At 39.9% G+C, this 14,852-nt stretch overlaps 1 protein-coding gene across 4 annotated transcripts in view; it reads left to right on the top strand.

Annotated features, from left to right (window-relative positions):
* Positions 1–14,525: 14,525 nt before the first annotated feature.
* The window catches only part of DYNC1I1 (dynein cytoplasmic 1 intermediate chain 1), a gene marked incomplete at both ends in the record, with an annotated part of 175,353 nt that continues 175,026 nt past the window's right edge, over positions 14,526–14,852 (top strand). For all 4 annotated transcript variants that reach the window (XM_080339250.1, XM_080339248.1, XM_080339249.1 and 1 more), the window contains one exon: positions 14,526–14,633. In XM_080339250.1, coding sequence (XP_080195376.1) covers positions 14,526–14,633 — 108 coding nt within the window. The remainder of the gene's footprint in view (positions 14,634–14,852) is intronic.

Raw genomic sequence — 14,852 nt, 5'->3', positions numbered from 1 at the left:
AAGCCTTGCTTTAGCAGCTGTCTTCAGGCTCTTCTAAATGATGCAACAAGAGTTCACTTGCTTTATTTTCAGATAAATTATCAAGTCTCCTTTTCTTTTGTAAGACAGGTTTCAAGAATCATTCCTTGCTGCCATCAGTTTTCCAATCTGCAAGAAGAGAGAGAGAGTACTAGACAGAGCTGGATGTGGGTTGTGGTAGAGGTCTCACCATTGCAGGATACTGGACAATGAGGTGAAATGGGCTGGGAGAGAAAAATATAAGGGAGTGAAACAGAAAAACATAAGGGTATAGAAAGGCATTGCTGTTTTTCAAAGCAATGATTCGGGTAATTGTGTGGTATCTTTCAGCTCCTCAAACTTGACTTATTCTCACAGGGGTTTAAAATATGTTCACAGTCTTTCTCTAGGACTACTCATGCTTATTAACTAGTGCTGCAGCTCAAGTGCCCTGTTGAACTCCTTTGGCTTAGTTTGACCAACAACAGAATTGGTAATGAGGAATCTTTCAGAGTCACTAATGCCTAGTGCCAAAATGAGCTTCTGCTTGGAGGTGGTGGTGGGACATTAACAGAAAGATCCTCCCTGTCCTACCCATGGGATTTAATTTCCAGGGAAGTTAGAGGGTGCTAACACTGAAATCCTCACTGAGGTGCATAGGGAAATTAATATATACAGAGGTATGACTTTCTGCTGCTGTAGCCAAACATCATGACCTCAGTGCAATACTCATCTGATATTTTCATATTTTAATTTTAAAAACCTTGAATGTAACAAACCATAATGACTGTAGACGTAGTCTGCATGTAAAAGGGACGTTTTCCGGCAGGAATACTGATGGAGTATGCTGGCAAACTGCCCTTAGTACAGATGCATCTTGTATTAGTAAAACTGTGCTTTTGCCAGTGCAGCTTATATTAGTTCATCTGAGCAACACAAGTTATACAGGTGAATACACATTTATGTGTCCATAAGGGGGCTTGCTTTCCAAATAAGAGATCTTACAGTCTTCCACTTGGTTGACCTATATAAGCTCCTCCTGAGCTTAAAACTCTACCCCCTCTGTTGTTTTGGTTTTTTGTTGTTTTTTTTTTCTTCTTCTGTGCCTCTTCAGCATTTTTTGTCTTCACTTTAGAGGCAGAAGCATGCTGGTGAGTGTCTGGAAAGGCATCGTAGCAGCAAGAGCCACAGAGTAGGAATTACAGTTCTGGAAGTGTTTTATGGAGAGCACATCATAACTCCATGCTGAAGTTTGAAGGGCAGAGGATTCAGCCCTGTTGCTGCTGACAGTGAGAGGAGTTTCTCTGTGGCTCTCTGGTGGTGAATTTAGTCTTTAGAGTGATGACAGGAGTCAGCTATGTACGTTGTTTGAAAGCCATGAGACAAGCTTGAAAAGTAGGACCATGCAAACCTCTTGAGGTTCAACAAGGCCAAGTGCAAGGTCCTGCACCTACTTCAGGCCAACCTCTGGTATCAATACAGGCTGGGGGATAAAGGGGGGATGAAAGCAGCCCTGAGGAGATGACTTGGGGATACTGGTAAGTGAAAGGTTGGACATGAGCTGCAATGTGCATGTGCAGCCCAGAAAGCCAATTGTATCTTGGGTTGCATCAAAAAGAGCGTGACCAGCTGTCTGAGGGAGGTGATTCTCTCCCTCTGCTCTGGTGAGACCCCCCCTGCAGTCCTGCAACCACCTCTGGAGCCCTCAGTGCAGGAAGGACATGGACCAGTTGGAGGGGTGCCAGAGGAGGCCACCAAGATGATCAGAGGGATGGGACACCTCTCCCATGAGGACAGGCTGAGAGAGTTGAGGTTGTTCAACCTGGAGAAGGCACTGGGGAGACCTTATTGCAGCCTTTCAGTACTTACAGGGAGCGTGTAGGAAAGATGGGGACAGACCTTTTAGAAGGGTATGTTACAACAGGACAAGGGGTAATGGTTTTAAACTAGAAGAGGGGACATCCAGAATAGACATGAAGAAGAATTTTTTACAATGAGATGTTAAAACACTGGCCCAGGTTGCCCAGAGAGTTGGTAGATGCTTCATCCCTGGAAACATTAAAGGCCAGGCTGGATGGGGCTGAGAGCAACCTGATCTAGTTGAAGATGTCCCCACTCATTTCATGGCATTTGGACTAGATGAGCTTTGAAGGTACCTTCCAACCCAAGATATTCTATGATTCTACGATCTCCAAACTCCATTGAAGCCAATGAGTCTTCATTGACTTAAAAGATTTTAGATGAGGTCCTGTGTAACTGCTGCTTTGACTTGTGTGCAGATGACTGTTATCTGATGATGACTCTTGTGATTCTTGGCTATTAACATTAGATGTTATCCTGTTTTCATGTTTAACACGGCTTGCCTGACCTGGGGAGACAGGTTACATCAACCTGAGGCACAAACCTTCCTGGAGTCCTTCTGGACCAGTGCAGCTCTACCCTGTGTATTCCCAAGTGCTGGCTGACTGTCCTGGCTTGGCCCTGGGATAATTAATGAGTAATTTGGCAGAGGAAGAGGGCTCACTTACTGCCACTCAGCAGAAAACAGAGGGAATCTTTTAAGGACATCATAGCTTTTTGTTTCTGGTGATATTTTCATGTCTTCACATTCCTTTTCCTTCTTGCTGTCATTCTCTGAGGCTTATCCCTTTCTCTCTTCCTCAATACTAGTCTTAACACTGTGTGCCCTCCTCACTGGTCTTTTCTTGCCTTTTGTCTTTTCTCCCTGGGATAGAAGTAGTTTTAGTTCCTTGTTCTTTTCTCCCTCCACCTGTGGTGTGGTACAAGTAATTCCAAATCCTACTCCTCAGTTATCAATTTTTCACTTCAGTCCAGTAGAAAGATGCAAAGTGTTTTGTGTTCGAACAATGGGTAGTTACAATAAAGCAAAAATACAAAAATGCTGAGTATGATTAAATATAAATAAATATTATGGAGGATATATTGTTTATCTGTTTATATCCATATCTCTGAGCCTTTTCTAAGGCTTTAGTCTAATATTTTCAGGCCGAGTTTGACAGTAAAAGCTATCCCCCCACTATGCTATATTAGTATTGAAAGTTAATCACTGCAGGTCCTAGACCACATGCAGGGAAAATATGGATCTCTCTTGCTTTAAACTGTTCAGCCCTTCCGTTCTGTATCCATTAACACAGATCTTAGCTTTTAAAGTGCATAGACATCAGTTTTAAATCCATACTATTCAAGGAATGCCCTTGTTTTGTGGTTTGCACATTAGGCCACCACTGTTAGGATCAGAGTGGTTACCAGGTCACTTGGTAATTGGGGCAAAGACATCTCAAATGATTGCTATTGTATATTTGCAGAAATTAAAATATGTAACAAAACAGGGTCACAGAAAGAAAAAAAAATTAGTTCCTTGTATTTCAACCTGTCTGTCCTGGTTTAAGGACCGTTCTGCTGACCAAGCATTGAAAATAATTACTTCTTTGATTCTCACAGCACAAAGAAAGCTGGGGGACTATCGAAACTCATGTGACTTGCTTCATAATACGTTTGTCTTCTCTTTAAGTAATATGAAGGAATCACCGTTTTCCTTAATCACATTATTCGAAGTCATATGACAGTGTTGTTTGTTTTTCATCAGTTTGTTACATTTTGAGCAGTTGATGAACCAGAAGTTGGCTTGTATTATAATCCTGAAGGATTTCAAATCTCAGTTTGCCCCTGAATGAATTCTTATTTTATTTGTCTTTTTTAGCTCTGACTGCTGGTAGAGCTTTGTTGCACACTCAGAGCAGTTTTGTTACACTGTCAACTTCTGCCAGTCTTCATTGCCCAGGAACACAAATTACTTCTGCAAAAAATGGAGAAAAGATAGTTGATGTTATATATATGTGTGGATGTAAGCTGTGTGGTGCATTAAACAATGAATGGCTTAAAAATCTATAACCTTTTGGAATGAAACAAGAAATTTGACCTAAATCATACCCCCTAGTGTGCAGTTAGCTATTCATGTACGTAATCTGCTGTACTTGGCAAAGCCCGTGAATGTTGTATTCTTGCCTTTCACTATCTCCATAGTAGTAATAATAATACAAAAAAAATTGTGCTGATGGAAGAGGAGGGTATTGTACTGGAAACAAAAAGAAAAAAAAACAAACAGTGATGCCCTTCTCTGTCTGCACTGAAAGAGCCTGTGGGAAAACTGTCCCATTCTTTCCCACAATATTTTCTTTTTCAGAGAAAGTTGATTAATAGCAAGAAGACACAGGAAAGCCTAGTTTCTCAGCCTTTATGAACCTCTTCAAATATATTAAAAACACCCTAAACTAATTTAGTAGTATTTTTATCTGATAGTTGTAAATTACAGAGCTTTAGGTTTTTTTCTCATATTTAAATCATAGAACTCAAAAAAATGATGGTAAGTTATATTCTTTGGAAGGGGATAAGATGGGGAAGAAAGGTGTTGCAACCTTACTATGAATGTTCTCCAGACCTTTCTACAGCAGTCCTTCCTTTATGTACATAGCACTTATTGGATTTTATTGTTTACTTATCAATGAATCAGAGGACAGGGAAGTAAAATCTATAGACAGCCACACTGTCATACAAACATACAAGTGTTTTCAAACAAAATTATAATATAATGCAATATTAATATTAGTCAATACTAGTATTGATTGTAAAGTCTGTAAATGAAGATCATGCCTCCTCAGTGTTGATTCGGTAAACTTTTAATTAAAGTTCTTAAAGTTTAATTACAAGGTCTTCCAAAGAAAGTTTTTAATCTCACTAAACTAGGTGATAAATTAGGAATAGGTATAATTAAAGTCAGTGCCCATTTTTTGTATTATTTTTTCTGAAACTACTGTATATATCTATAAAGGAATAAGACTGCTGTGCTTTCTCATATCACATACTGTCCATTTTTGCTTAAGGACTAACTGTATTACCTGCTTACTCTTGGGTTCTCCCCAGTTCTCTCTTGTGATGTTGTGATGATTTTTAGACTTTTTACACTACATTCCCCTCTTATTCCTCAAGACTTTCTGTTGGAACCAATAAGCCCTTATGCTTTACAATTTAATGAGGCTGGAACCCAGACATGGACCATTTCTGGTTGCCTTGTTGTGGTCCCATGTTTTGAGAGCCACTAATAAAAGTTGATTTATTTTCCAAAAATATCTATAGCCCTGAGTTCTTTATTTGGAGAGAACCGATGGCATCTAACTGGTGTCATCGTCTCAAATTCCGGAGCCGAGGTCCTGGCGCAGTGGGTCGTGCACTGAGGCTTACCTCTGGAGGAGTCCTACAGTGCACTCCAGAGATGTGGTTGCCCTGTCATTTAGACTGGGAACTTGTTTGCTTCTACCCTCAGTCAGACCATTTGCCAAGTTTCTTCTCTGTGTAAGCCAGGGCATGTCAGAGATATGTGTCTATGTGGGAGAGAAGAGCTCTTGTGCAGCCAGCCTTGCCTTGGTAGGAGGCTGAGCTTAAAGTGCTGAGCATGCCCACATCTTGAACCTGGGATGTGTACCTGAATTCCCCACACTTGAAGTTCTTACGGTACCTGGGAAGCTCAGATAGAACTAACTGACAAACTGGTGTAGAAACAGAAACCCAAACTGCAGTCCTCAAAAATCTCTGCTTGGCTGTCACCCAGCTCTTGAAGCACATGCAGTCTCTAAAAACTCCCTTTTTCACCCTAGAGTTCTGCTTCTGGATGTGCTCCTACCCTTGAACCCCCAGACTCAACAGCCTGAGTGTCTACTATCTGCCTCTCCTGGGCTGCTTCATCTGGTTTGCATTTCTTGAGCCGATCTGTCAGACTGAGTGCTCCATGCCCATGTCTCAAGTAATTTTTGCCTTTGCTTAAAGAGATATTTACCTTCATCTATGCTTTAATCAACAAGCTGTGTGTCTTCTGGAGTAGGCACCTTCCCAGTCTGAAGTGTTAAAGATTCTTTGGGTGTGACAAAGCATGTGGGAAAAAGAGAGATGACTCTTCAGCACCTTACTTCAAGTACTTGGTGAGAAAGAGTAGTGTTGGGCGCCAGATACTAAATACAGCATTGTATTTTAAACTAAACAGTCATTGCGTATAACATAAACTAACCCTGAAACAAAGACTAGAACCCAGAGGCCTCAGTTAGGGACTAATGTTTGCTCTCCTGCATCTGCTTCTTCTGCTTCAATGAATCTTTGCAGGAAAGAAATAAACAGAAAATTGCTTCAATGGTTAAGAATCCAATTTCTGTTCATCTAGCCTTTCTCACCCATTAGCCAACAGTCACCCTAGGGAGGTGGGTTTCAGTCCTCTCAATACAAAAAAACCTCCAAAACACACAAAACCCGAAACAAAACGCAAACAAAAAAAACCCGCCAAACCACGTTTCTCCAATTTGGGTAGAATACTTTAACCACGGACGAGATAAACGGAAGACATAGATGTCTTGGTTCTCAGTCCTCTTGCATATATTAAAATTCTTTGCAGTTCTTTATATGTCTTTTAAATTATTGTGTTAGACATCTGCATTTATCATCTTGCCCTTTTACCTGCATCTATCTTTGTCCATTTACGTGAATCAACAGGGATGATTGGCTGAGGCTGGCTTTGATTGTTCATCTTGTTTTGTTAGTACAGCCAAAGAAGCCATGGAAAGTATAAAGGGAATGGTAGTGTTATTCCACTTTGCTTCCTTAAAATTTACGAGAACTCATATGAGATAGTCTGTATATGTCTTACAGCCAGGGATCTCCCCTGCTTTTTAAATCTTTAGGTGTTTTGACTTCAGAGATGAAATAAATGTGCAATATTTTTAGCCTAATTACATCCTTACGAACACCAGCTGCAAAGCATGGTTTTGTTTTAAGAAAGACATGAGATTTGGGGTAAGTCTTCCAGGAAAACCTGTGTGTTGGCAGCATAGCTTGTTCCTTGATGCCTGTCTGGCAGTTGTCATAACTGGGTTAAGAAGCAAACACTAGAGCATGCATTTTTTATGTTTGGGTAAATGGCTTCAAGCATCAGTTTGCTGGCCATATGCCATAGGGTTATCTCAGGAGGAGGGCAGAAAAGTCAGAGGGGTCAGTTTCACCTTCAATAAGGAGCAGAAGTATGTGTTTTAATGTCTGAAATGTTTTCAGGATGGAGAAAATGAGTCTCTGTTCCAGTTCAGGAGAGACTAGCAGACATTTTGAAGTGAAATTCTATGTTAGGTCTTAGTAAGTAATTAAATATACTCCTAGGAGGTACTGTTATGATGAACCAGATATTTTATATAGGTTTTGAAGAAATGGTGAAATCAATGATGGCAACAGATATCATTGAAATCTGAGCATTATGTATGCAGTGCATACAAAAGCAGTTGGAATTAGAAACATGAAATACAGACCCCTTTTTTTCTTTTCTAGAGAAGTGACCTTCAGATTGAGGATAAGATTTTGTCATCTGTCTCACATTATCCATCTCTAAAATCTTATAAATTTATAGCTTGCATTTGGTTCTCTTTGAATGTCAGAAAACTTCTTTAAACTACCCTTCTTGGTCCTGCAGTTCCTCTCTGAAGCAAGGAGGGAAATTCACAGAAGATAACGTAGCGCAACTGGTAAGAGCCGTTAATGTGTGGGGAGTGTAGAGTCACAAAGATTCAGAATCATGGTAAGTCCATTCCCAGACATATGCAGAACCACATCTGGAGCCCTGTGTTTTACTGTAGACAAACACTAAAAAATGACCAAAGCAGAAGCTGATAGGGAATGAACTGACCATGAATACCCAAAGACTTTGTATTCCTCAAATCAAAATGTTGTCAGGCATGCAGTTGATTGTTTTGTTAAAAACATCCACTCTTTGTAACTAGGGCATGATTGCTCAGCCAGATCCTGAAGGAGATACAAGTCAGTACTGGGTGCATCGTTGAGGATCATCTCCCAGCATGACATGTGAGATGACTGTGCAGTTACAACCGTCCTCATTAATGCTTATTGAAGAAAACCTAAGACACTTTAAAAGATATTTTTATAATCTAGTTTTCTTTGAGGTGATACATGCAGTCAGTTCTCTCAGTATAAAGGGAAGATACTTGGTGGGAGATGTGCAGCAGCTTTTCTAGAATGACCTGTTAGTGTGTAGTATTTAAATTCATTCTCATCCTGGCTGGAATGTCATGTGTTTCTTACTTTTCTCCAGCGAGTTGGTGCCAGCAGCTTGCTCTCTTCAACCTTGATGTCTCTTCCATGGAGCTGTGCTGTTGGAATGGAAAAGGTTGTGTTAAATTTGACTGAGGGGGCATGAGAGAATGGGGTAATGAGAAAGTGATAATGCTTCGTGGACACTATGCCTGGTGCCAAAAGAATGGGCAGTAGTAGAGCTTTGCTTTTGTACAGCTTTGTAGGGATCCTGTAATTCTGCTGTAACTGAGTTCATTTTGTTGAAGGGCCATTATGGAAGAACAAGAGTGAAAAGATTAAATGGTAATAGATTGTAAGGGATGTATAATTGAGCAGTTGTGGGTGCATATCTTACACCCTGTCAGCCTCAAAATAAACAGGCTGGAGATTCACTGACCTGTTGCGTAGCAACCAGGAGGAAGCACAGAACCAAATCTCTGGGTGCTGTGATTTGTAAACCTTCACAGAACAAGGTCCAAGGCCTTTGCCCATCTGCTAGAAATGTTCAGAAGCTGAAGGATAAAAGTGGCACATTCCATGAAATCTAACACTTAACAACCATTTTATTTATGGATAAATAGACAGATGCATTGTAAAATCCTAACTGTTTGCCTCAAGGTTATGTAGGAAAAAATATTTAGTCCATCAAGTTTTGCTTGATGTTTCCCTGAATCCATCACACAGGAGATTAGTTAAAATACTGCAAATGCTAAGTTTTTGCAGCTGCAAATATTTGCCCATTGTTGTGATCTTGTAAACACTGATATGCCTGTTTAGCCAAAGTATTTATGTTATTCAACTGAAGTCAAGTACAAGTTCTGAAGCATGATGTAAAGAGGTATGCAAATGTTGACTTAAAAGTTGCTGTCAAGAAAATTATTCTAGCCCCTCTTGTCCATTTGAAGTATGTTTCAAACATTATTTTCAAAGGAATACCATGGATTAGAATGCATTTCTGCTAGGGTAGCTGCTCCCTCTGGTTTCTTGCAGACCAAAGATGTTTATCTGCTCTGTACAATTTAATATTTCGCATGCATGTTCCACACTCTTACAAGTCATGGGTAGATCTCATGGGAATTTTTTCTATTGAAAAATGTATAATATCCCTAACTGTTGGAAATGTGTTAGTTTGTACAAAATAGAGGCAAATATGGTACATAATAGAAATGAATCATTTTTTTTTCCAATAGAGAGTTCCATATGTAACCGTTTCAATAGTAATACTACTCTCACTCTACACACCCATTCTTTAAAATAAAAAATCACTGATTAATGTATTTTATTATGCAACTTCCTTTGCCTTTCAAACTAAAGACATTTTGCAGTTTTGGACTCAAGATTAACTGGCTTTTTGTGAAGTGATATGAATAATACATGTACATCTACAAGTACTAGATGCTGCCTATTTATTTTAGAAAAGTATCTTAATGAATCAATTATTTATAATTAGTTCTATGGGATGACTAATGCCATATGTAACAGTATTTAATGAACCCCTTTGGTAATTGCAATGGAGATGATAATGAAAAGGACAACGTAGGAAGTCACAAACCAGGAAAGACTTTGAGGCTCATGAAGTGGTGCATGCAGTTCTACTCTGATGCAGCCTACTGAATGAAAAATCCCACGAACACCAACAAGAAATAGAATCAGTAGGTTTTTTAATCTCCTACCAGATTTGGAAACAAGTTTCTTTTTAGATGAGCCGTGTGATAGCATACAGACAAGATGCTATTCTAGGCAACATTAAGAACAGGCTTTAAGAGGAGGGAGATGTTATATCTTCTTTTTCTGCTTATAAAAAGTGTGCACTGTAATAATTTTGTCTTTATTTTTATTTTATCATACATTTATTCATTTATTTTATTTTATTCATCATACATCATACACTTTATGCTCATTTTTTCTTATATGTAGTCCAAGCTACATACATGTGTTGCCACTCTTTGTACCTCTGTAACTCTGTGGTCTGGGAAGTACCAATTTATTAGTTCTGCAATTGTGTTAGAGTAAATCTTTTTAGATTCCTGTGACTGTTTCTGCTGTTAAGTCCTCATATAAATGGTTGGAAAAAATATCTGCTCAAATATCGTGATACTGATCATCGATCAGACCTTGTAGCTTATTATAAAACTGTAGTAAGTCTATTGGCTTGTACCTGTAAAAGCACTTGCATGGCTTTTAGTCCAGTCAAGGGGAAAATGCTGTTGTTTGCATCTTCCATGCTTGTGTGCTTACCACTGCCACTAATGAAATGGTTGTGGGATGTTACTACCTGCGTGATAAGCTTAGTGGAGTAGTTCTGCGTATGTTCTGTACAGCAAAGAAGTTTGTGCAAACACCATAATTATATTAAGATTAATGTAAATGGTCTTTCTAAGATCTTCTTTCATACATTGAAAAGCTAGAAGGAACCACTGGGAGCATATTAAGGACAGGATTCTTGTCACCCACTCTGAGACATTTACAATGGAGATTTCTAGAACTTAACTGGTCACCCAGGGCCATTAATCATCACTGGAGAGGATCTGGGGCTTTGGGACATGCTTAACTGCTTTTAGACATCTGCTTTAGGAAATGTGAAATTGCATCCTAGGATACCCAGACTCTTTTGATTTTACCTGCATTGATGGTAAGGGTAGCTCTGCATCTGCATTGTGGGCATCCAGATTTAGTGAGGTAAGCCCGGCAGATGGTGAAGTCCCAGACGCAGTCTTCAGAAGCCTCGGCACTGCATTTGTGTGTGCCCAGGTGATGCCATCCTGGTAGGTGTGGTGACCCTTTGATGTGTCAGTGGGGTTGGTTGTATTTCCAAGCCTAAGAGGGGACTCTGAGGCATATTTTATGCATATGGGAAAAACTGACATCTTGAAATACAACAGTCCATGTCATTAAAAGTCGTGACAAGAGGAGCAGGCTCCTTTCCCCAGTAGCTCAAAGGAAGGAGAATTTCCTCAAAGTATTAGGAGCCCAGGTAAATGCTCTCTGTGGAAGGTGGTTCACATCCTTGTATCCTGCTACATCTCAAGAACCTATGTTAGCACATGGGTGGTAAGCTCTTCCAGAGCGGGATGACTCTCGTTTTAAAACTGTGTCACTTTGCAGTAAACTGGGCCAAACAAAATAAAAATTGATCTAAGATTATGCACCTTGAAGAGGGGAGTCATAAGCTGCTGCCCTGCTAGGAGAACTGTTCCTACATTTAATGCAGTATTCAGTGTGTTTGTTCCTATGTGTTCCTTCTTCCAAATAGGTGATTTAATTGTTGCACTACAAAATGTTCTCATTACTGTTTCCCTCTAACCAATGCCTTTTCCCAGGCTGGAGAAGATTGGGTCGTACATAAGCCTTGGGCAGTCATTCTGCACCAAAGACAATGTTAAAAGTTCATCTTCTTTACTGTTTAGCTTTATCTCTCTTGCTGTGGCGTGCCTTTTGGCACTCAATGGCAGTTATTAGAAATTTGTTTCCAGTAATGAATATAAAGTGTTAACTCCACGGTTAATGCCATCTCCAGTGACAAGTACGCTTGCTACATTGCTCACTACTGACTTGCTGGCATCTGAGAAAGGTGATTACATATCCTTGGTGTTCAAGTTATGCTAAAATTGTAAATAACTAGTTTGAAGGTTGGTAAGCTGTTCAGGGGAATAAGGCACGACTGTAATATATTCCAGATGAAAGTAACTTGAGATTAAATTTTTCTATAACTCAGCTCTGGCGACATTCTTTGAAGGAAATTTAATGCATTATCTCTGTTGTATGTAAGATCTGTTTTGTTAAAAATAGGGCAAAGTTATAATAGGATTTGATCACCCTGACTGCGGCATTATAAAGAAGGGGCCAGGTACTAAACCACTGATGCTCAAATAATGGAAAAAGCTAGTTAGCTTCCTTGACATTAAGGGAACGAATTTTTAGAAAGCCCGTTCATTGATATCTGACAAACAGCTTGAAAGGGATGTCAAACCCTCAGGGTTTCTGTCATGAGCTTTAAAACGCATTTGCATATTTTTTGCATAGAAACAGGAGCTTGCTTTTTGTTGCCAAACTGCAGAACTAAAAGGATGCAAAACCTCTATCTAGTCCAAAGGGCTCTGAGGGGAAACTTCATAATCAGAATTCAAATGTGTGCAACAGATTAGGAAAATGACTTCAAATGGGATTTCAGTCATATTTCTGAGAGACCCACAAATCCTGAGCAGATTGGTAGGCAAAATACTACCTGCTCTGCCGTTAAAAAGCTTGTTTTCTTCTCTGGGCATTTGTCATGTAAAAAAAATAGCTCACTGACGTCAACTGATCACACAGATTAATGTTCAAGGTGCTACTGCTTAGTTTTCTTGACATTAAATGCAATTTTTCTCATGGTTTTGATTTCTGTTTCTCAAATTGAAAACAATATCATCATGAACAGGACCGGAGTGATGAAGGAATAAAGAAATAATGGTGCTCCACATACAGCCAGTGCAACTAGTGGTGCAATTTGTTAGCAGTTTGATGTCCCTCCTTGTTACACCATTCAGTGTGCATTGTGGTGGATTGAACCAGGAGTCCCCAATCCTTGAAAGGGCGATGGGGTATCTTGCCAGGATGGGCAGCTCCGCTGAAGTGTGTGGAGAATCTGTGATGGTGTGAGCTGTCCTGGTGTGATTCCTGCTGGTGGGCTCCAGCTGGGAGTTTGACTGGGAAATGTTAGCATCTGTGGTGTGGTCCACACACAGATACAGTTGTGCTGGCCCCTCTGACATCTATAATTCTGCTCATCTGCCTGCCGTTTTCATTGAATGGCTTCTTCTTATAATTACACATTTTATTTTTTTCGTTCATTAAAGGAAAATGCTTGCAAAGACAACAAAGCTCTTGAGGCTGAGGTTGCATTTAATGTGCAGGTGACGTTGGCAATATCTTCCATATCGTGGGCCTATTATGCTTTTATCATTTTGAGGAGGGAGCTGATGACTACAGCAGAATTAATGATGGGTGAAAGTGCCATATAATTTTTAGCATATAGATTTAATCTCCAGCTGTCCATCCACCCAGGCAGTAATATGAGTGGAGTTCTCATTACCTTTAACGGAGAGTTACCATTTAAATTTCCCATGCATCAAGCAAACAATAGACTTCCTTTGCATATACATGGCACTGCCATTGATCTGATTGATTCTGGGTTGCAGTGATGGATGTGGTCAGTGATGTGTGAATTAATAGGAAAGGCACAGTTAAGTCTTCTCGTGAATGTCTATTTTAGTCATGACTATCTTTGAAGTAAAGTGCTAATAAGAAAATCAGTATTGATACAGTTAGATGACAGCCCATAATGATGATGAGGTTAGAAAATAAATAAATTATCCGTGACTTAAGTTATGGATTTGTGCAACACTGTTGGGGTTTAAAAACTGTAGAAAAAGGTTGCTATCCTGTGCTCTTCAGAGATATGTATGTGTTTCTGCATGATGTTACGTTATATCTCTTTACCCTTGATTTTCATGGCTCACATAACAGCATTAGTTGAGAGATTTGAAACACAAAGTGTGTATGCAGTTTTATATCACTGTCCTAGAGAGAACTGTGTTTAAGATTAAATGGCAGGATGGTCTTTTAGTAGCTAAGAAGAAATGCTTTAGCCAAGTTTGTTTGATTGGAGTCACATCAGGAATGTTAGGCACATCTCCTGCCACATGGAAAGATGATCTGGCAGAGTAATGTGATGCTTCATTAAAGAGAAGCTCAGGTTTGCTAGGTTGCCTGGTTTTGTGCCTTGTCTGCAGGCTTTTGGGGGGAATGACCCAGGTTTCCCTGGAAGGGGTGGAGGAGGTTCCCATGCAGGATAGCCTGGTAGCTCGGTGAGGATGCTCCCCCAGCGCACCAGTATGACCTGCGCATTAAATGCAACCTCAGCCCCAAGAGCTTTGTTGTCTTTGCAAGTGTTACACTTTAATGAAAGAAAATAATAAAACATGTAATTATAAGAAGAAGCCATTCAATGAAAATGTCCACTGATCCTGAGATGGAGCTGGTGGTCTGTGTGGGGCTGCGCCAGTGGGACGGGAGGGGATCCTGGGGTGACAGCTGTTGCGAATAGAGTTCTTACTTGCCTAAGATACATGGGGCTGTTTGGGGCAGATGTAGTTCTTGTACTTAAAACTGAAATCCATTTGTGGATCTGGGCCCTGCAGTCTGGCAGAGCTGCTGAAATAAAGGTTGTGAAACAAATATCCTGCTTTCTACAATGTCAGTGTAGTCCAAAAGCCAGCGTTTATATAGAAATAGATTTGTAGCAATGTCAGAAGCACTGTTTTTGATATAATTATATTTTTTAAGTAAATAGGAAAAACCTTTAACTATCTTTTCACCTTGGTTTCCATAATTTTGTTTTCAGCAGAGTCAAAATGTCAGACAAAAGTGATTTAAAAGCAGAACTTGAGCGCAAAAAGCAGCGTTTGGCTCAGATAAGAGAAGAAAAGAAACGGAAGGAAGAAGAAAGGAAGAAGAAAGAGGTAAATATACAAAAGCATCATTTAGATAGCTCATGCTTGTAGAAGGGGCTTGCTGAGGTTTTGCCATCTCAGCATTTTATACCTCGATGTATCCGTCATGTGGAATGAGATCCTCAAACCCACATCAGTCTAGCCTTGAAATCAACATGCTTATTTTTAGTTAAGAAAGTCGAGGTGAGGGATTTGCTTTAAAACCAAGGCACTGTCGGGTGACAACAG

This window comes from Nesoenas mayeri (genome assembly GCF_963082525.1).
Source record: "Nesoenas mayeri genome assembly, chromosome: 2".
Classification (NCBI taxonomy): Eukaryota; Metazoa; Chordata; class Aves; order Columbiformes; family Columbidae; genus Nesoenas; species Nesoenas mayeri.
This window is presented reverse-complemented; position numbering and strand designations above follow the sequence as displayed.